Source organism: Musa acuminata, chromosome BXJ1-5 (assembly GCF_036884655.1).
Source record: "Musa acuminata AAA Group cultivar baxijiao chromosome BXJ1-5, Cavendish_Baxijiao_AAA, whole genome shotgun sequence".
Classification (NCBI taxonomy): Eukaryota; Viridiplantae; Streptophyta; class Magnoliopsida; order Zingiberales; family Musaceae; genus Musa; species Musa acuminata.
Window position 1 is genome coordinate 12,065,024 of NC_088331.1, and position 23,095 is coordinate 12,088,118.

General features: G+C 39.0%; 2 protein-coding genes and 1 non-coding gene across 4 annotated transcripts; 1 reads left to right on the forward strand and 2 right to left on the reverse strand.

Annotated features, from left to right (window-relative positions):
• The first annotated feature begins 9,297 nt into the window (after positions 1-9,297).
• On the forward strand, positions 9,298-13,603 carry LOC135673817 (cellulose synthase A catalytic subunit 7 [UDP-forming]-like). 2 transcript variants are annotated; one of them, XM_065183148.1, is made up of 12 exons: positions 9,298-9,456; positions 9,524-9,722; positions 9,795-9,916; positions 9,997-10,063; positions 10,152-10,296; positions 10,368-10,980; positions 11,052-11,189; positions 11,309-11,434; positions 11,516-11,728; positions 11,815-12,321; positions 12,455-12,805; positions 12,886-13,602. In XM_065183148.1, exons 1-12 carry the CDS (start codon positions 9,376-9,378, stop codon positions 13,465-13,467), a joined length of 3,144 nt encoding a protein of 1,047 aa, XP_065039220.1. In that variant the 5' UTR covers positions 9,298-9,375; the 3' UTR covers positions 13,468-13,602. The 2 variants fall into 2 exon arrangements, with proteins under 2 accessions (XP_065039220.1, XP_065039222.1); XM_065183150.1 differs by having other exon boundaries at positions 9,317-9,456; positions 9,536-9,722; positions 12,886-13,603.
• Positions 12,354-12,424, reverse strand: TRNAG-GCC (transfer RNA glycine (anticodon GCC)). The gene has a single exon. It is a non-coding gene; the product is annotated as a tRNA-Gly (tRNA).
• Positions 13,604-17,600: 3,997 nt separating the features above from the next.
• Positions 17,601-22,574, reverse strand: LOC135673818 (pentatricopeptide repeat-containing protein At2g22410, mitochondrial-like). The gene is made up of 2 exons (XM_065183151.1): positions 20,246-22,574; positions 17,601-17,913 (listed from the first exon to the last, which is right to left on the reverse strand). The coding sequence occupies exon 1, from the start codon at positions 22,284-22,286 to the stop codon at positions 20,586-20,588; it is 1,701 nt and encodes a 566-aa protein (XP_065039223.1). The 5' UTR covers positions 22,287-22,574; the 3' UTR covers positions 17,601-17,913; positions 20,246-20,585.
• Positions 22,575-23,095: the final 521 nt, after the last annotated feature.

Here is a 23,095-nt window from a genome sequence, read left to right on the forward strand (position 1 = left end):
CAGGGATGAGATGAGTATTTATAGGCCTCAAGTAGATTCAAACTTGGAGCCTAAAAGTGTCTCATCCTCGATTTTTAGGGTACTAGTGGTACCATTACCTATAGCACTAACACTAGCTAGTACCGCCACCCAGTTTGACCGAGTCTAGGTGGTACCACCATCCAGTCTTGCGGTACCACCGCTTGACACAGTCTCGGAGACTGTGCCACCTACAATTCCACTTGTTGGGTCATTGTTTGGGCCTTTCACTTGGCCCAACACAACCTAAACTTGGGTCTAACTGACCCATAATTGAGTTGGCCCAATTCCAACCCAATTATGTCTAAAACCTACTTCGATTTAGACAATTATTACAAAGCTAATAAAATATTATCCAACATATCATTGGTTCATCGACGTCTCGTCCGATTCTTCGGTGTATCGTCCTCTCTTACGGCTTATTGCCTAATCGGCCAGTTGACCTCCTTAACTCTGATTTCCTTGGCGTAATTTTCACTCTTCTTGGCCCAATGCCCGAACCCATGACCCGAGGCCTTCTGTCGATATGTCGACCGATCCTCCGGCTCGACGTCCAATCTTTTGGCATGTTCCACTCTAGCCCAACATGATTCTTCCTATATTTAATTGTCTCTCCCTGATCGAAGATTCCTATGTTACTCAAAGCGTAGATCATATCATAAACACTATCAATTGGTTTCATCATCAAAATCTGAGATTCAACAATCTCCCCCTTTTTGATGATGACAACTAATTGATGACAGAGTTAACCTTAACTCCCCCTATTAATATGCAATATTGATAGAACCTTGAATTCAAGTCAAAACAATATTTCATCATGAATATTTCATCATTGCATGTATCATTGTCATAAGTTTAAGTATTGCATGCATCATTCAAATCAACATGGTATCAAAATATCAAAATATATTACATCCTACCATGTATGATCATCATATCATCATATCTTCTCCCCCTTTGTCATCAACAAAAAGGAGAAGTGCAACTATCCAGTTTTAGAAATATGAAAGTTTAGCTATTTAACAAATTTTTTATCATTTTAGAATATGTAAGCTAGTGAGTTCTTTCTTTTTTTTTTAGAAATGCAAGCTAGCAATTTTTTGCTTCCTTTGCAATGTTCGAGCTAGCAATTTTTGCTTCATTTGCAAAGTGTAAGCTAGAAAAATTTTATATAATTTTACAACATGCAAGTTAGCAATGATTTTGAGTTTTGTAAGTTTGCAAATTTTGCTTATTGAGATAGGCAAGATAGCACTTTTGCTTCTCTTGAGATTGCAAGCTAGCAATTCTTGGTGATGTTCAAGATAACAAATTTTTCTCCTTGCAATTTGTAAGCTAGCAAATTTAGCAAGTTTTAAATCATTTTAGAACATGCAAGCTAATAAATTTTAGTCCCCCTTTGTAATTGTCAAATAGAAGGGAAGAATACAATGTTGTAATTCTTTTCCCTTTACATCCATTTTCAAATCATGACAAAGATAAAGTATCATTCTTAATTCAATATATTTGTGCATAATTATAATTTCAAATTAAAACATGCACAATTTCAAAACCTTACATTTCATCATTACTTCATGCAAGATACTAAGAATAAATCAATCATCACTATGGGCATATCATGAAAATTTGGTGATGAGATATACTTCATGAATACAAAAAAAATCATATCATGAAAGATAAGATCATGTGAATACCAAAAGACATGATTTATTTTGATAAATATTCTCTTTAATAAAATGTAAGAAATCATTCAAGAATAAAAAGTATGGGATCTTGATTCACATATAAGGAAAAAAAATCAAGTTTTAATTCTGAGAATTCAAGATCATAATTTCAATAATGCTTCTCTTTAATATATAGCAACTAGAATCATGGGTGCATCAACAGAAATGTTTCATGTTGAATATATCACAAGTCATAAATATGATAAATGATTTAGTTGGATATATTATCTCATTAGTAAAATGAGTCATATGAAAATATATCCAAAATCATTATCAAAATCACTTTCAAAAAATTTAATGAAGGCAACGTAGATAGATTCACGAGAACTTGATTCCTGCATAATGTCTTAATTCATCATGAATCACAAAAATTGAGAGTATCAAGTGAAAAAATCATGATTCATTTAGAAAATTTTCCTCTTTAGTAAACAACAAAAAGAAACATAGCAATGATACCAATCATGATTCATTTGGATAGTAAATAGTAAAAAGAAACATCAAGGATAAAATATCTCAATTCATATAAAATAAATCTCAAATTATAAATATCGAGAAATCAAGATAAAAATCGTGATTAGATAAAAATCATCCACATTAAAATCATCAAATCATCAAAATCACTTTCAAGAGATTCAAAATGACATAAATAGATTTATTTATCTCTTAGGATCTCTATGATGAAAACTTAATAAGATAGAGATTTAGAAGTTTAAAAAAAAAAATTCTTCTTTTTGATTGTTTCAATTCATGCAATTGATTTCATATAAGCATGGCCAAGTTTTTTTTTATGCCAAAGAAAAAACATGCATCATCATTTAAACTTGAAAAAGCAAGAAAAATCATTAAGATCAAAAAGTGTAACACATAAATCCAAAACATATAATTTCAAATCATCATTACTTCAAATCCTCATGCATAATATAAAATCATCATGATACCAAACCTTTTAATAATTTCATTACATCATTAGAACATCAAACATGATTTCATTAAACATAAGACATTCAAAATCATTTGTTTGTTCTAGTAATGCATTTTTCTTTTTAAGTGAATATAACATTTCATGCTTAGTGCTAGGAGTTACCATGCCATTTTCATGCTCAAATTTTTATTTTTATTTCAAAATCACTAGAAAGAGAAGCATGATATTTTTTACTTTTTTTTTATTTTTTTACTAACTAATTTAAAAATAACTCATGAAAAGCATCAAGTTATTTCAAAATAAACTAAGGGGACTTTGGTTACCTCATCATCGAAAGCCGTTAAGACGTAGTTTGCCACCTCGCCTTTGTTGATTTGTTCTTTATCTTCAGATGAACTTGATTTGTCCCAAGCTACCACGAGTGTTTTCTTCTTCTTTTGTAGCTTCTTCTTTTTAGATTCATTTTTATTCTTTGATTCTTGTTTTAAAATTTTTTTAAGCTTTATTGTTAGGAGTTCAAAGTCATCATCATCATCACTTGAGTCATCACTCAAGTGGTATTCTATTATTCGAAATGTCAAATCCTTTCTATTCTTTGGAAGGTAGTTCTCATATTCAATACAAATCATTTCATAGGTCATCAAAGACCCGATAAGTTCTTCAATCAGAAAATGGTTCAAGTCCTTTGATTCTTGTATTGTCATTACTTTCAAATTTTAATTTTTTGAAAGAGATTGTAAAACTTTATTAACAAGTTCAAAATTCGAAAAAATTTTACCAAGTACTTTTAAACTATTGACGATATCCGTAAAACGGGTGTACATGTCTCCAATGGTTTTGCTTGGTTTCATATGAAACAATTCAAAATCACGTATCAAAAGATTTATCTTAGAATCTTTTACTCTACTAGTGCCTTCGTGTGTGGTTTCAAACGTCGATTTTGAAAATCTTCATACGATAAAAATTAATTTCAATGAAAACTATTTGTTTGACTTGTATAAGTTGGCAAGTGAATGGAGAAGAGGGAATTAGATAGTTTGCAATACAACAAACAGAATAAGTAGTAAGGAAAGAATACACCAAAATTTATAGTGGTTCGGTTGTCGTGATCTACATCCACTCCTGATTCCTCTTCCGTCGAGGCCACCGGCATCCACTAGCGGTCTTCCTTCAATAGGCGAAGACCAACCTCCTTCTTACAACTCTATTATCCTTTTGTAGGCTTAGGAGAGAACCTTTATACCCCCACTTCTTGGTCTCTTGAACTTCACTAATACTTAGAGTTTGAGATAAGTTCTAACTAGATTACAATATCGTTTTCTTCCATTTTTGCTCTTAAATAGTATATTTGTTAACTAGGGATGAGAGGGATATTTATAGGCCTCAAGTAGATTCAAACTTGGAGTCTTAAAGTGTCTCATCCCTGGATTTTGGGGTACTTGCAGTACCATCGCCTGTAGCACTAACACTAGGTGGTACCATTTTCCAGTCTGGTGGTACCACCACTTGACAGTCTCTCAAAGACTTTGTTTGGGCGGTGGCTACCTGACACAATCTCGGAGACTGTTCCACTGACGGTTTCACCTGTTGGGTCACTATTTGGGCCTTTCACTTGGTTTAACATAGCCTAAACTTAGGCCCAACTAGCCCCTAATTGAGTTGGCCCAATTCCAACTCAATTATGCCTAAAACCTACTTCGATCTAGACAATTATTATAAAGATAATCAAATGTTGTCTGTCGTGTCATTGGTTCATCGACGCCTTGTCTAATTCTTCGGCACATCATCCTCTCTTGTGACATATTGCCCAATCGGCCAGTTGACCTCCGCAACTTTAATTTTCTTAGTGTAATTTCTTCTTTTCTTGGTCCGATGCCTGAACCCATGGCCCGAGGCCTTCTATCGATACGTCGATCGATCCTCCGGCTCGACGTCCAATCTTCTAATATATTCCACTCCGACCCAATATAATTCTTCCTACTTTTAATTGTTTCTCCCTGATCAAAGCTTCCTACGTTACTCAAAGTGCGGATCAGATCATAAACACTATCAATTGGTTTCATCATCAAAATATGAGATTTAACATGACAAACTTGATGTTAGGCATTTCTCTTACAAGTTCTCTAGTTAAAATTTAAGAGATTAGTTTAATGCTAGCATGACCTAATCTCCTATGTCAAAGCCATGCATCATTGTCTAAAGCTGAAAAACATGTTTCAACGTAAAAATCATCAATATCAATAGTATAAATATTATTATTTTTTAAGACAATCATATATCTATTTTATGTGGTATTTCAATTATACAAGCATTAGATTCAAATTTGATGATATATCCTTTATTACACAATTGACTAATACTTAGTAGATTATATTTTAAACTATCTACTAATAACACATCTTCAATTAAAAGGTTTGACTTGTTACCTATAGTTCTTTTGCCAATAATTTTTCCTTTATTATTGCCTCCGAATATGACGTACCCTTCGTCTTGGCTAGTGAGCTTAGAGAAGTATGTTGGATCTCCGGTCATATGCCTTGAGCATCCACTATCAAGATACCATCTTTTGCTACTAGCTTTTGATTGTAAACACATCTACAAGAAAAGAGATTTTATTTTAGGTACCCATTTAACTTGGGTCCCTCATAAATAGATCTACCTATCATTGAGTGATTTATGGTTCCTTTAGGAATCCAAACTAATTTGTGTGGACTATAAGTTTTAAATTGATATTTGTAAGCAAAATTACCATATTTTTCATAAAAAATATATTTTTCTCTAGGTGAGACATGTAATATAGGTACTTTAACGAAGATAGTTGGCTTTTGTTGAGTATTACTCACAAAGAAAATTCATTCCTTTCTATGAATATGATCCTTATTAGTAAGGATGATGTTTAAAGATTTATTATCTATTTTAAACTTTTCTCATGTTTCTTGTAGTAACAAATTTTCCTTTTTAAATGACTCTAACTCTTCATATTGAGTACAAGGAGTTAACATACATTTATCATGCTCATTTTTAAAATTTTTAAGTTCACTATAAAAAGAAGCATAATCATTTTTTAATAATTTATATTTTTTACCAATTAATTTACATTCATCAAACAAATCATAAAAAATACTAAATAAATCATCATAATCTAAATGAGATTCAATTGAGTCACTTACCTCATCATTGAACGCCATTAGAGCATAATTTACAACTTCGTCTTTGTTGGTTAGCTCCACGTCTTCGGATGCACTTGAATCGTCCCAAGTTGCTTTGAGTGTCTTCTTTTTCTTTGGTAGCTTCTTTTCTAGTTAGGGACATTCATTTTTGAAGTGTCTTGACTTCTTATATTCAAAGCATATCACTGTGTCATTTTTCGGTTCATTTTTGTTCTTAGTATCTTGTTTTGTTTTGTTTCGTTTTAAGAATTTTTTGAATTTTCTTGTAAGAAGTGCCAAGTCATTATCATCACTTGAGTTTTCACCCAAGTGGCCTTCTTTGGTTTTAAGTGTCATATCCTTCTTATTCTTTGGAAAGTTATTCTCAAGTTTATTATGTACTATATACGTCATTTTATAGGTCATCAAAGACCCGATAAGTTCTTCAAGCAGAAAGTTATTTAGGTCTTTTACTTCTTGTATTACCATTACTTTAGGATCCCAACTTTTTGGAAGAGATCTTAATATCTTGTTAACAAGTTTAAAATTAGAAAAGCTTTTACCAAGTGCTTTTAGACCATTAACGATAGTCATAAAACGGGTATACATCTCTCTAATGGTCTTATTTGGTTTCATACAAACAACTCATAGCTATGAACGAAAAGATTAATTTTTTACTATTAACCCTACTTGTGCCTTTATATGTGATTTCAAGTGTGTATCAAATCTCATATGCAATTTTGCATATAAAAACCCGATTAAATTTATTTTTATCAAGAGAGCAAAATAAAGCATTCATCGTTTTAGCATTCAAAGAGAAAATCTTCCTCTCCAAATCATTTCATTCATTCATTGGTTTAGAAGACTTTTCAAAATCGCTTTCAACAATGTTCTATAAATCAAAATCCATTGAAAGTAAGAAAATTCTCATTCTAGTTTTCCAATATGTATAGTCTGTCCAATTGAACATAGGAGGACGAATGATAGAAAGACTCTTTTGATTGCCGGTAAAAACTATTTCTCTTTGGTATTAAACCAAACGAGAAAAACCTTAGCTTTGATACCAACTATTAAGACCGAAATCGATACTAAGAAGGGGGGGTGAATTAGTACTATATGAAAACTTCATCGACTTAGGAAAATCATTTTGATAAAGCTTGTATTAAAAATGATATTGAAAGTGTGCTTCACTTGAAGTAAGCATAATAAGTAATTAAAAATAGAGAACAATAGTAATGAAGTAGAGTGAGCAGCCAAATTAGTGAGCAATATAAAAAAAAAGGCAAAGAAGAGAAGGCACACCAATTTTATAGTGGTTTGGTCATCGTGACCTATGTCCACTCCCGATTTCCCCTCCGTTGAGGTCACTATCTTCCACTATTGATCTTCTTTCAATAGGTGAAGATCAACTACCCTCTTACAGCTCTATTTTTCTTTTCACAAGTTGAGGAGATAACCTTTAGAGTTCTCTCAGCCCTCCCTTAGACATAATTTATACTTAGGGAAGAGGAGGAGAACTCTCAAGGAATCACAACAGCATTTTCTCACTTAGATTATAAGTTTTTTACTCACACTTTCATACTCTTACATGCAGGAAAGAGTGGGGTATTTATTGGCCCCAAATGGCTTAAAAAATAGAGCCAAAAAGTATCTCATCCTAGGTTTTCGAGATACTAGCGATACCATTGCTAGTACTGGGTGGTACCATTGTTAGCACTCCTTGAAACTGGATGGTACGACCATTCAGTCTGGGTGGACGATCGCTTGATAGAGCCTCGAAGACTGGGCTCTAACGACACCACTGCTTAATAGGGCGGTACCATCGCCTAATAGCATTAATTACCGACGGTACCACTGTCCAAACCACTTGGGAGGCTAAGCCTTACGCGGTTCCACTGCCTGGTTTGGATGGTGCCATTGCCTGACATGGCTCCAAGTGGTTGAATGGGCCATCCAACCGATCCAATTCAGCCCTATTTAAGACCCAATTCACTCCTAATTGAGCTAGTAGGATTTTTCCCAAAACTAACTCAAATTAAAGTCCTAATTATAATAGTTAAAGCTAAAATAATTATGATACAATTAATCTAAGTTGTCTGACACATCAATTGTTCAACAGAACTTTCGGTAAACTTCCATCAAACTCCCAACGATCTTTCGATGAGCTTTCAGCGAACTCTCGGTGATCTTCCGGCAAGCTTTCGGTGAACTCTAGGTGAACTTCCAGCGAGTTTTTATTGCATCGTCTGATCCTTCGGTGTATCCCCTGATTCATCTGGTTCGATGCCCGATCATTGATTCCGGCCCTGATCGGGCCCAACATTTGATTATTTTTTAATTGTTTTGATATTTTTATGATTATAGTTAGTCCTACATCATATCTCAATATATGAATTAGATCATCAATTGATTTTATCATCAAAATCTAAAATTTAATAATAATATATTTTAATAACCCATAGGCCACTTTAGCTATAACATTTTCTCTTTTAACATAAACCCTTTTTTCTTTAATATGGACTTGTGTGACAACTAAGGTAGAAAAAAAGGGGGCAGCGGTGGTTGTGGACGTGGCTGAAAAAAGAGAAACCATAGTAACGATAGTTGAGGGCAAAGGAGTAAGAGAAGAAGAGAAGGAAAAAAGACGAGAGGGGAAAAAGACGAGGGCAATGTGCACGATGATATAATCGTTGTATCCCTATTATTCTTTAGTGATTGTTGAGTAACTTTTTGGCAATAGACTTTGAGAAATGTGCGTTTATTATTTTTATACTGGATTTGCTTCTTAGCTTGCTTGTGATTTTTTTTTCTTTGCATTGGAGGGATTTTCCAAGTAAATCTTAATGTTCTATGTAATTATGATTTTTATTTATCTTTTGTGCTGTATATTACGGTCTATTTGTATTTGTTCATATATAAATTCTTTTATCTATCTTCAATTGCATTTATGGGGCACCTCGAGACGGTACCTTTAAATTTACAGGGATGTTTCTGTGTTAGATTTATGGAAGTGATATGCTACCAGTAAGAACGGGTGATAATATTCAGAAAGCAATGAAGTGTGAATCCTCACATTCGTCAGTTGAGTTTGAGAAAGAGCTTATGGAGCAACACAATGAGATTATGACACAAATGGATGCATTCTTGACGGCATTTTAATTTCAGGTTTTGTCGCACCACAACTATTACTCTGAGGATTGAAGCTCCTCAAGATGCAATTGGTGTGTGCGCGCGCGCTCGCACATCTGCTACTGTTAGGTTTGCTGCTGGTACATCTCTATCATATTGAACGTAATTGACATTCTAGAGAAATTCTGTGGGGGTTTTGGTAGGTCGTTTGCTTTAAATCTACTGCAACTTTGCTGGTGTAAGTTCAGAGCAGGAACTTAGGTTGTAAGCGAGCCAGCCACACCTTCCACAAGATCTAACTTCTCTTCTAATCAAAACCACGACGCCCTACCTCACAGTTGGTGAAGGATGCAACACTCTCCTACGTCTCAGCATCCATAAAATCTCTCTCACCCTTCTCCATCTCTCCAACGAGGCGTCCTTCTTCCTTCCCATGGATTCTGAATCTGCCACCAGGCTCGTCGCTGGCTCGCACTGGCGCAACGAGTTGCATGTCATGCATAACCATCAAGAGGTTTGTTCATCTTCTTCCTCTCCATAAAGGGTTTCATGCGCTTCATGTTCTCAGCGTTGGGCGACAGCCCAAGGTGCAGAAAAGCAGAGCAAACACCAGACTGTGCCGTGTCTGCGGCGACGAGATCGGGCTCAGGGACAATGGCGACCCGTTCGCCGCATGCCTCGAGTGTGGATTCCCTGTTTGCCAGCCCTGTTACGAGTACGAGCGACGAGAGGGAAACCAGGCCTGTCCGCAGTGCAACACCCGTTACAAGCGCCACAAAGGTATCCCATCTATCTAGTCCTCTCGTTCTTCCCAGGATTGAGGACGACTAACTAAAACGTCAAAGTAATCAGGATGTCCGAGGGTTGAAGGAGACGACGATGACGGGGTAGAGATGGACGATTTCGAGGAAGAGTTCCAAATTAAGAGTCCCAAGAAGTCCCCTGACGACCACCAACGCTTTGACGCTAACTCGGTAACTAGCCCAAATGACTACTCTGTACCTTGTTCGTTTCAGTTCACGTCGATGACAATCCAAGCCATGCTTTGGAGCAGGAGAATGGAGAACGGGTGCAACCATGGCGGCCAAGTGGGCGTACCTTGTCATCCTTTGCAGGCAGTAGTGAGTGGTGCAGCTATACCGATCCATAGTGTTTTATTTGTCTGGATTTATGTTAATTTCCTATGTTTTCTCTACTTGTAATTTTTAGTTGTTGGTAAGGAATTAGAGATGGAGAGAGACATGGAGGGGAATATAGAATGGAAGGACAGAGTGGAGAAATGGAAGGAAAGAAAAGGTCAGATCAACAAAGACGATGGAGGAAATGATGAAGACAACTACGAAGACGATATGCTGTAAGATGTTCTAAATGTTCGGTACCTTTGTGCTCATCGATGGTGTTTGTTGAAATGCTTTTGCTCCTCAGCATGGCGGAGGCTCGACAGCCCCTGTGGCGGAAGGTGCCGATTCCCTCGAGCAGGATCAGCCCTTACCGCATCGTGATCGTCCTCCGCCTCGCTATCCTGGTCTTCTTCTTCCGCTTCCGAATCACGACCCCCGCGACCGACGCGTACGCGCTGTGGCTCACCTCGGTCATCTGCGAGATCTGGTTCGCCCTCTCGTGGATCCTGGACCAGTTCCCCAAATGGTTCCCCATCACCCGCGAGACGTACCTGGACCGCCTCGCCATGCGGTTCGAGCGCGAGGGGGAGCCGAACCGCCTCGCTCCAGTGGACTTCTTCGTCAGCACCGTCGACCCGCTCAAGGAGCCGCCCATCATCACCGCCAACACCGTCCTCTCCATCCTCTCCGTCGACTACCCGGTCGACAAGGTCAGCTGCTACGTGTCCGACGACGGCGCGTCGATGCTGACCTTCGACACCATGTCGGAGACCGCGGAGTTCGCCAGGCGGTGGGTGCCGTTCTGCAAGAAGCACAGCATCGAGCCTCGAGCGCCCGAATTCTACTTCTCGCAGAAGATAGATTATTTGAAGGACAAGGTGCAGCCCACCTTCGTCAAGGAGAGAAGGGCCATGAAGGTAGGATACAGCTTCATCAATTTGGTTCCTCATGATCTTATGCATGTCATCTGACCGAGTTGAAATAACAGAGAGAGTACGAGGAGTTCAAGGTGAGGATTAATGCACTAGTGGCGAAGGCTCAGAAGAAACCTGAGGAAGGGTGGGTGATGCAGGATGGCACACCTTGGCCTGGAAACAACACGAGGGATCATCCTGGCATGATTCAGGTGTCGTCTTTGTTGTTTCTTCGACCTTATGTTACCTGTCCATCAATAATCTTTAGCATCAAATGTGAAGTTAGTACCCTACTGTGAACATCACCTGATATGATGGTTGATTCATGCAGGTATACTTGGGCAGCGCAGGTGCACTTGACGTAGAAGGTAAGGAACTCCCTCGACTCGTGTATGTCTCGCGTGAGAAGCGACCCGGCTACCAACACCATAAGAAAGCCGGAGCAATGAATGCACTGGTGAGCTAATATGCTGTACGAAACATTCTAATATGCCCGCTGTAAATATTTACCGTGATCCACTGTTCCTTAATTGACTAGGTTCGGGTCTCGGCTGTGCTCACCAATGCGCCATTCATATTGAATCTGGATTGTGATCACTACATCAACAACAGCAAGGCCGTCAGGGAGGCCATGTGTTTTCTGATGGACCCTCAGCTGGGGAAAAAGCTGTGCTATGTCCAGTTCCCTCAGAGGTTCGACGGGATTGATCGCCATGATCGATACGCCAATCGCAACGTCGTCTTCTTCGATGTAAGATCAGTTCTGGTCCTGAAATACCAGACATTGTTCATGGCATTATATCGAAGTAATCAGCAGAATTATGTAATCTGGTGTAGATCAACATGAAAGGGCTGGATGGCATCCAAGGCCCCGTGTACGTGGGAACCGGTTGTGTCTTCAACCGAGAAGCATTGTATGGCTACGACCCACCGAAATCGGAGAAGAGGCCGAAGATGACTTGCGACTGCTGGCCGTCGTGGTTCTGTTGCTGCTGCTGCGGCCGCAGGAAATCCAACGCCAAGAAGGGCGAGAAGAAGGCCTTCCTGGGCCTGCACAAGAGGAGCAGTAAGGCTATTGTGGTGAGCAAGAAGGGGTACACCAAGAGAGGGTTCGACCTGGAGGACATAGAGGAGGGCTTGGAGGGCTACGATGAGCTGGAGAAGTCGTCGCTCATGTCGCAGAAGAACTTCGAGAAGCGCTTCGGCCAGTCGCCGGTCTTCATCGCCTCCACCCTCATGGAGGAAGGCGGACTGCCACAGGGCTCCAACTCTGCGGCCCTCATCAAGGAGGCCATCCACGTCATCAGCTGTGGCTACGAAGAGAAGACCGAGTGGGGCAAAGAGGTAATTCAAGCAAAAATGAAAAATAAATATTATGCACCAGCCGGGAATCGAACCCGGGTCTGTACCGTGGCAGGGTACTATTCTACCACTAGACCACTGGTGCTGATGTCGCCAACTGATTCTTTCATTGTAGATTGGGTGGATCTATGGGTCAGTGACGGAGGACATATTGACCGGCTTCAAGATGCATTGCCGAGGGTGGAAGTCGGTGTACTGCATCCCCGACCGACCGGCATTCAAGGGTTCTGCTCCGATCAACCTCTCTGACCGGCTGCACCAGGTGCTGCGTTGGGCTTTGGGTTCGGTGGAGATCTTCATGAGCCGCCACTGCCCTCTCTGGTACGGCTATGGCGGCAACCTGAAATGGTTGGAGAGATTCGCATACACCAACACCATCGTCTACCCATTCACATCCATCCCCCTCCTCGCTTACTGCACCATTCCGGCCATCTGCCTCCTCACCGGGAAGTTCATCATCCCCACGGTAAGATTGATTCTGAGCTCACTCCACGATGATGAAGGGGGCGCGGCGCCCAACTGAATTAACTGCCACTCTGTGAACAGATCGACAACATAGCGAGCCTATGGTTCCTCGGTCTCTTCCTGTCCATCATCGCCACCGGGATCCTCGAGCTGCGGTGGAGCGGCGTGAGCATCCAGGACTGGTGGCGCAACGAGCAGTTCTGGGTCATCGGTGGCGTGTCGGCGCACCTCTTTGCGGTCTTCCAGGGTCTCCTCAAGGTGCTGGGAGGCGTCGACACCAACTTCACCGTCACGGCCAAGGCCGCCGACGACTCCGAGTTCGGGGAGCTCTACCTCTTCAAGTGGACCACCCTCCTCATCCCCCCAACCACCCTGATCATCCTCAACATGGTGGGGGTCGTGGCCGGCGTGTCCGACGCCATCAACAATGGCTACGGCTCGTGGGGGCCTCTGTTCGGGAAGCTCTTCTTCTCCTTCTGGGTCATCGTCCACCTGTATCCCTTCCTCAAGGGATTGATGGGGAGGCAGAACAGAACTCCCACCATCGTCGTCCTCTGGTCGATTCTGCTTGCGTCCATCTTCTCGCTGGTGTGGGTCAGGATCGATCCCTTTTTGCCCAAGCAGCAGGGGCCAGTTCTCAAGCAGTGTGGAGTAGAGTGCTAGTCGCCATTTCCTCTCTTGAAGAGCTCCTCCATCCACGTGACAACTGGTTGTGGTATGCATGATGAAGAGTGTGTATTGTGAAGATCTGCAGACAATTTGATCATCAAGAAGTGGAATATGGCTGTGCAAATTCATGACTATGAGTGTGCAAATTAATTGATCGAAAAGAATATTTTTTGAAAAAAAGATCAATTCAGTTTGATAGGATGTTTGAGATCATAACACATCTTTTACAATGGTTACAGAAAAAAAGATGATGGGCTCAATCTTTCGAAAAAGGAAAAAGCATGGTAACGCATCATGTTAACCATGACATTAATTTCAATCAACTTGATTGATTAAATATTTTAAACAGGTAACATCAAACGTACCAAAGAAAACCTTTTGAGCTAACTACCTAAAACTTATTTCAGTGATATTTCCTTTTTTTTTTTTAATGCTATCATATGTTGGGAGAAATCTGCAACAATTTGTCCCTTAAAACTACAGCAAATTACTAGTTGGAAATAGCAAAACCGAAGATTAAAGAATATACATCATTCATAGTCTTATTACAGCAACAAATCAAGGGATATTATTCCTAGCAGCTTTTTAAGACAATATATTCCTTGGCATCTTTAGATTACCATAAAATCAGGTATGATGACGCATAAAATATTATATGAGGACCTAATTTTTATAGCAATTTTTAATGTCGGCAACAAAATTTAAAAAAGAGAAACTTCTCATTCAAATTGCTATCCCTCTCTTCCACACTGGCCAACCCTATCTTTATAAATTTTCTTGCATGATCAAGAATGCATTTGGAAACATATTTGAAGTGTACATTGAATGTCCAATGTATATTTTAAATATAAATTGATATTTGATTTTTTTTAAATCATATTTGACCTAAATGTTGCATTACAAATACTCAAATACTAATGCTACCTTAGGATAACATTAGTTTTTCAATATTTACGAGATGTTAATATAATTTTTAAAATCTTTAAAACATCCTATAATATTATTTAAAATCATAAGATTGCCAATATGATTTAATAGGAAACTAACATGATTTATGTTTTTTATAAAATAAAATTTTATTTATTTATTTTTTTTAAAATATTTTATATTTATTTATATGATTATATTTTTTATTTATTATATATCTAGACCATATGAAACTTTTTTTAATAAAATATTACATGAATTCATTTATTTTATTTATTTAAATATAAATATAAATATACTTTTATATAAATATTTAAAATATTAAAAGTATAAATTTATCACATAATATTCAATAAACTTTTGAAATATAATTTTAACAAACAAGACCTATGTCAACACATATTTAAAATATAATTTTTATCTATTATTTATCAAATACGTATAGTATTCCACAACAATATATTCACTCAAATATTTTTCTCGAAATACGTATTAAAAATATAAATAGGTGGAGGACTGTTTTATTCATGTAGTGCTTCTATTGAATATGAAATGTTATGATATATATTCGAATATATAGAAAACAACAAATTAATGGATGAGATTTTTTAAACACAAAAAAATAGATGCTTTTCTAGAAGGGGGCACCGACCACATAACTTTCGAGACCAAAAAATAAATTAATTTAGACGTAGGACGCAAGACTTATTCAACTAAAAAGAAGCTTTATGATCTTAAACAAGCGAGGATGGCAATGTTAAAACTAATAAATATACCATAATTTCCAAAAGAAATAATATTTGGCTCCAAAACTTAAACTTATAAACCTTTAGGAGAAAAAGTAAAAGAAGAAGAAAGCTGGCCAAAGAACAGTTACATTTTATTGTTCATAACAGCAGAAACGGCAACAGAATAAGGCTCATAATTGCAGCCACACATTTAGGAACTTCACATGGATAAATAAACTGTTTATTGTTTTCTTAGCATGAATTTTTCTACAAAACTAACCAGAATACGATAATTTAATGCTAATCCATATGCATGGTTTAACATTTCACATTTTCAAATACATAAGTTACATGTAAACACAAGAAGAGACTGTAAAACCTATATATTTAGTCTAATAAATTAGAAACCCAACTGATCTTGTTGGTTATACAATCAAAAAGGCACAGTGGATTGATGGCTCATAACACAAGTTGAGTTTCCGAAACATGGCGGATGAGAGTACTGTTCTTCTTAAGATGAGAAACTTAAGCAAAAGAAATGATTCCAAAGACAAAGCAAATGCAAACAAAATACCAAACTAGTAGTGAGTAAAGATTAAAGCCCCATTTAGTCTTACACAGAACAACATTACCACTTAAAGCTACCCATTATCAGAGATCTAAAAAGGTGCTCGGGCGCTCGCCTAGGCGCTCCTCGCCTCGCTAATCTCTCAGACGGTGTGTTTCAAACAGATGCCACCTGGGTGCTGGCCCGAGCCTAGGTGCTGGGCGTTTCGAGCGAGCGCCTAGGTTAACCAAGGTGATCGAACCAGGATTTTAGATCTGGTTCGATCCTGGTTCGGTCTATGATGGTTAGTTGGTTCAATCGAACCAACTAAAACTGATATAAGTGACAATCGAACCCTAACCCTAACCCTCGCCGCTACCGATCCCAATCCCGCTGCTCACCGTTGTCGCTGCTGTTGTCGCCGCTCTCGCTCTTGCTCCCACTGCCGCTGCTCGCTACTATCGTTGCTCGCAAACGCTGCCGTTATCGCCGCTCGCGCTTCCCGTTGCTCGTCGCTCTCGCTCCCGCTCCTACTCTCGCTGCCGCTACTCACCGCTGTCGCTGCTCGCAAACGCTGCTGCTGTCACTGCTCGTGCCTCCCGCTCCCGTTGCTCGCGATTGTCGCCGCTGCTGCCGCTCGTCACTACCGTTTCCTCTTTTCTCAATCAGCAGGCTCAGCACCCCTTTACACTTCCTTTTAACAATATACGTATACCGTATACTATTAATATTATTAAGTTTATTTGAAATGATTAATTTTCAATACTGTTAATAGATTAATAATATATTATTTTGATTTTAATACTATTAATTTTTATTTATTTGAAATTTTTTGTTAATGTGATATTGTGATTTTGTATCTTAGATTTTCTTAATTTAATAGTATATTTTTATTTAAAATTTTAAATAATTATATTTATTAATTATATTATATATTTTTATATTTTAGCGTCTCGTTTCGCTCGGGCGAGCGCCTAACGCTTCGAACGTTTTTGGACCTTGGTACCTTTTTGACGCCTAACGCTTTTTAAATCACTGCCCATTATTCATGAAAACTTAAGATGAAAGACTCCAGAGAACATGATCCTCGGAACCTACATTAGAGAACATGGTGCTGGTAGTAGCTGGAAAGACTTGAGCAAGAATGCAGGTCAATCTGCTTATCTTGAATATATGTTACTGCAAACAACATAACTAATTAGTGCCCTGCTAACAATATATATTACTACATACATTATTCAATGATTAGTAAATTGCTGATAAAGGGCTCTTCGTGACTTGATTACAGTACTGAAACTATTTAATTTATGATTATTAACATGCAAAAAGTAAATCTTATGTTTAAATACTTATTGAGAGCCATTTTTGCAGTCCATCATCACCTTTTGTTTTCCACATGAACACAAAGATTGCTTTGTCTTTTAGATCAACATAAAGCAAGTTGAGCTATTGACGGTTATAATTCGATGAAAATATGTTCATCTTTGTGCAATATTTTATATAGTCCATTTTACTTCAATGAGGACTACTTAATCCATTAATTGTTCAGTAATAAATTATAACTTAATTAATTTTATGATCTTACAATTAAATTATTTATCCTAATATACATTCTATATCAACATATCTACACTGACCATGTCATACAACCACCAAAGAAAGAAATTGTTTTATTGTCTTCATAGATATTATTATTTAGTTGGAAAAAGTTGAACATTATGTGATCATTAAACTTTCAACAAACATACATGTCATTTAGCTTCTATGACTACACGTGTGATTTCACCTAGTACAAATTTTCATGACTCAACCTGTTTCAATTGCGGTAGGTCTTCAAAGATGTGGTAGAAGCTGTTGTTCATGCTGGCTAAATTATCTACAACCAGGTCTAAAACATGGAAACTTTACTGAAGAAGAGGATAAGATAATACACTCTCCACAACAACATTGGGAGTTGGTAATTTGCATAAAACTTAAAGCATACTTACTCTAAAATAGTTTCAAACAAGTCTAACAACTATATGCTGCATTTAGTCTGCAAATGAAATCTAAATTCAATGTATAAATATAAAAAATGATATAATAAATCTACAATAAAAAATTCAGCAAAGCTAGTGGTTATTTGTTAATCCATCCTTTTTCCACTGGATGTTGAATAAGTTGGTCTGTGATTGCTTCTATGCTGCCTGGAAGAACTCACCTAGCTATAAAGAACTATTGGAACACAAGATTAGAAGGCTGCCAAAGAAAAGAAAACATATCAGGAACAACCAACACATCATAAATGAAGGTCATGCTTCATTAGCTGCAACTGAAATGGAAGAAACCAACAACTATTCAGCTCCAGTTGAAGAAAGATATATTGAAGGGCCATTAATGGCTGAAAATTCGATGTTTAACTCAAGCAATATCTCATGAGGTGATCTCAGGGTCTACTTTTCCATCAATGTCTGAAATATGACAACACTCTGATTTCAGTGAGATTGCTCATTTATTCATCATGACACCACTTCATGAGCTCATGTTGTACTCTTCATTTTCCACATATTTTGATACAGTGGATAACAACTGGAGCAACGGTGATATCTTTGTTTCGTTAAATATTGTCATCATGAAGTGCAAAGGATAATTTGTATTGATTATCGTTTATGTTCTTGCTGCATCATTGGCTAGTTGTTTAAATCAAGAAATAAATACTCTATTAAAATGCTTAAAAGTAAAATATCAATTTTCTGTTTCATCGAGCCTTATAATGTCATTATGTATTTGTCTTATGTCTATGCAATTTTTTCTCCTTTTGAATAAGTTCATACATTGCATTTTAGACAGTAAGAAATCAGAAGAATTCATCACGATATTTCATCAAAATCATAAAGAAAAATATAGGGTATGTTTGATTTGAATTCACAATGATCCAAGTTAGCAAAATACACAAAAGAGGTATATATTAGTCCACCATTTATGTGGGTTATTCATCCTATATTATCAAAGTTAAATTTCTTTGTCAAATTAATCGAACTGTCCTAACCTTGAAGCATTTGGCAAGTTGAACGAATGCCAGTAACTTAACCTTCCAAAATCTCAAACCAAATACAGTAGAATCCAATTCAACAACACAACAAACTATTTATTAAAAGCAACAAAGAAGAAAAAGGTATAAGTCATACACACACACACACACACACACTCAATAAGGGTTGTGTCTATCAAGATGCTGGAGACAGATTTTATGAAAAGAAGCTTTCTTGTTTTACATAAATAAGTTATTGTTGTGCAATTTATTTTCAAATGGGGTCCTTTTATCTAAAATATATGCTTCAGGTCCTCCAATCAATGATCTGTGGTTTGAGTTGTATCTAGCAGTTTGTCAAATTAAACATTGAATGTTCATAAAAAGAACACAAGTTTGAGATCCCAAGTTCTTTTTTTAAGCGTGTATGTGAACTTCTCATTGGGATCATTGAGTTTCCCTTGCAAAAGTCTAATTAAAAGGAAATTTTAAGATAATTAAAGCTCCAATACATTCAGCTTAGAATACTGATGAACTCCATGGATTAATTTTTAAAGAGTAAAACTCATTTGAAGCACTAGGTAGAAACAAAAATGAACAAGCTCAAACAAAGGATCGCCGTATCGTACCGTACCGGCGTTTCGACCCGGGCTCGGTACGATACGGTACCGGTGTACCGGGTGATACATCAGGGCATACCGAGTGGTACACCCTGATGTACCGAACAATTTTATACTTTTCCACTGTAGCAGTGCTACAGTATAATACTGTAGCACTGTAGCGGTACCGAGCGGTCCGCGTACCGATAACCTGTTGGACCGGTACATACCGCCTGGTACGGGCGGGTACGGGCGGTACGCTTCGGTATGACAAACCTTGGCTGAAACATAGATGTCTTATTTTTCACTTATTCCAGAAATATTTACTATCAATTTCAATGTAGAGAAAGTATCAGAAGCATTGGAAGACAGATTTCAGATCTGAGGTGAACTCTGAAAGGCCGATGGAACAGAAAGATTCAGATACTCTTTGTCGGATGACAACTAATTATTTTTTCTTTCTTCTGGTTTTTCTTCTCTTTTCCAACTTGTCTTCTCTTTCTTTTGTTTGTTTCCTTACCTCCCTGTACCTCACATTTTCCTCTTCTCCCTGCTTTTCATCTCTGGATGGCTCTCTTATGCCCCTCCGGATCTTAATTCATGACAAAAATCTCAGAAAAGATGGATAAAAATAATTATTTGACTCAAAAGGTTTGACTTGTGATATCTAACTAAACCACTTAGAGGCACCTTGATTGGTTTTCTGAACAAAAGAAAAGGCACTTCTTCTCATCTATGTTATTCTTCTCCCTTCCATTTTTTGAATGACGATATGCAGTGAACAATAATGCTAGCTTTTATGGGAAAATCCATTCTGAGGAACACATAAAACTCTCTGTAACACACAATGTCTTCATTTCCTTGCATTTGCTTTACAAGGTAGAAGATCAGTGATAGTTGTGCTTATTTGCAATTCTCATGCATCAGCGACAAGAAAGAACTTAGAAGTCAAGCGCCATACCTCAAGCTGCTGCCAAGCCTGTTGCATCAACTGATATTACTTCAAACCTGACCAAGATGGATGCCTTTGCAAAAGCTGCTGGCAAAAGCATTGTCCGAGAATTCATCAGCTAAGATTTCCGATCATGGAAATGTGACTATGTCTGCTGTGAAATCTGCTGAAGATGGCAGACAAAGAAGAACCTCTGGTGGCAGGTAACCTTGATGAGGCTTGCAAAGGAGTACATGAAGAGATCACAAGCTGCAATCACAGGCAACTAGGACACTTCTATTCTCTTGATGAGCTTATCCTCCAATTGATCTGATTTCTTGTTTAACCTCCCGCACCACTAGCTAAAAACTCATGAACAACATCCATTGACCTCAATCAGACTGAATCCAGGGTTCTTCTTCACACCGAGTCCCACCATCATTCTCCTCATCCTTGTGGCATCATCCCACCGGTCGATCGACGCAAACATGTTTGCAACAAGAACGTAAGCTCCACTGGATTTTGGCTTTAAATCAACCATCTTTGATGACAACTCTTCTTCATTGCCCAACTGGTCTTGGCTGTTTGCCCTGAGCCCACCAAGCAATGCTCCCCATACAAACTCGTCGGGTTCCATTGGCATGGATTTGATGACCTCCAGGGCTTCCTCTATCAAATTCCCCCTACCGAGAATACCAACCATACAAGTATAATGCTCAATCTTTGGTGTTATTCCATAGTCATGATGCATCCGACTAAATATGTTAAGTCCCTGCTCTACTAATCCTGCATGAGAGCAAGCACATAATACAGCTATGATTGTAACATCACTGGGTTTAATCCTTAATCTTTCCATCTCTCTGAAAGTTTCCAATGCCTCTGGGGAACGCCCGTGCATGGCAAATCCATAGATCATCGAGGTCCAAGAGCAAACATGTCTCTTCTCCAATCTGTCAAACACCAGCTTGGTGCCTTGTAGCATCCCACATTTGGCATACATGTCCATGAGCGACGAGCCGAGAAAATCGTCCACCTCGATCTCTTGCCTGGTGATGTACCTGTGAATCCATATGCCCTGTTCAAGAGTGCCCAGATGGGCACAAGATGAAAGCACGCTGACCAAAGCAGACTGGTTAGGCCGTGGCACCTCGACCAACATGTCCTTGAACAGATCAAGTGCATCCTTGAACCTGCCACACTGCGCCAACCCCGATATCGCGGCACTCCACGTAGTGGCATTCTTCTGTGGCGCCCGGGCGAGCAGGTCTCGCACAACCTTAATGGCTCCCGACCTAGCATGACCTCCAATCATCGTGTTCCACGAGACAACATCCCTCTCAGGCATTTCGTCAAAAAGCCTAGAAGCGCTATCCATGAAACCAAACTTTGCATAGCCCCCCAGGAGTGCATTATACGTCCCAACATTTCTATGTTTCATCTCTTCGAACAGTCGGCGAGCGTACGCGATATCCCCGCACTTGACGTACCCTCCGATCATCGAGTTCCACAAAACGACATCTCTATCCGGGATTTCATCGAACAGCCGTCGAGCGGCAGCGACTTGGTCGAACTCGGAGTACATTCTGACCAAGCCGCTCCGGACGTAGGCGTCCAAAGAGAAACCGAGGCGGAAGATTCTCGCGTGAACAGATTCGCCGGCGGCGGCGGCGGGGAGAAGCGAGCAGGCCTTCAGGACGGAGGGGAAGGTGAAGCGGTCGGGGGCCACGCAACCACGGTTCATCTGGAGATACAAGAGGAGGGCGCCGCCGGGGAGGCGCGCGCCGACGAGGCCCCGCAGCATGCAGTTGTAGGCGAAGCGGGCGGGGATGGGGGCGTGGGCGAAGAGGAGGGAGGCGAAGCGGAGGTCGCCGTGGGGGGACGTGGCCGCGAAGGAGAGGAGGGAGGCGAGGGCGGACGGGTGCCCGGAGGCTCCGGCGACGATGATCCGTGCGAGGTGCTGCTTGAGGTGGGACATGGAGAGGCAGCAGGACGACTTGGAGAGCCCATGTAGAAGGATTCTTCCTCTTCCAAGGCCATAAAAGGAAGAAGCTGCCGACAGCGACGCCGACATCAAAAGCTCCAAGTCCTAAATCGAAGAAGCAGGTGGCGACCACACATCGACACGAACTTCCCAATTCTGCCACTATCAACAGCATCGTTCATCCACTTCCACGAAAGATATAAAGCGAAGACAAAATTGAACCTGTACAATGATGCATTGACACGTTTGAGACGATGAAACACCAAGTTCTACAACGATCGAGTGCACAACATCCCCGTACACATTGCTTCTTGTTAATCTGTACAAGAATTGCCAACCCCTGTTGTTCTCAAGGGTTCAAGAAAGTTGTCGAAGGACTATCCTACTAATAAGTTCCTCTGAACTGTGTTCTCATCCTACTAATATATCCTGTCATCATAACTACTCTTAGAGGCCTCAAGAATTACCTTTGGAGGAGGTAAAGCCCACTGCGTTGTTAAGATAAGGAGTTTGAAACCAATACCTGCATTTAAGATGATCAATGCATAGTCAGAAGCTTGAATTAAGCAAGCAGAGAATGAGAGTTTTTTTTTTTTTAAAGAAAAAGAATGATATGCTTGAGCACAAATGCAAAGTGACTAAATGAAAATTAGCCAATAGTTTCCTTGAATCCACCAAAAATTGCAAAATGGATGCATCCAATAATTTAAAATTTTACATTACTGGAATGATGAACACAAATCCTTTCTCTGATCCAACCAGCAATGAACATCCTTTTACCGTTCAAAGAACTATCATGGATTGAAAGTAGGATGCTTGAGAAACAAAGACTATACAGTAACCATTACCTAAATGTCTCTAGCAGCGAACTCTATTTTCATTCAACTCATACCTGGTGA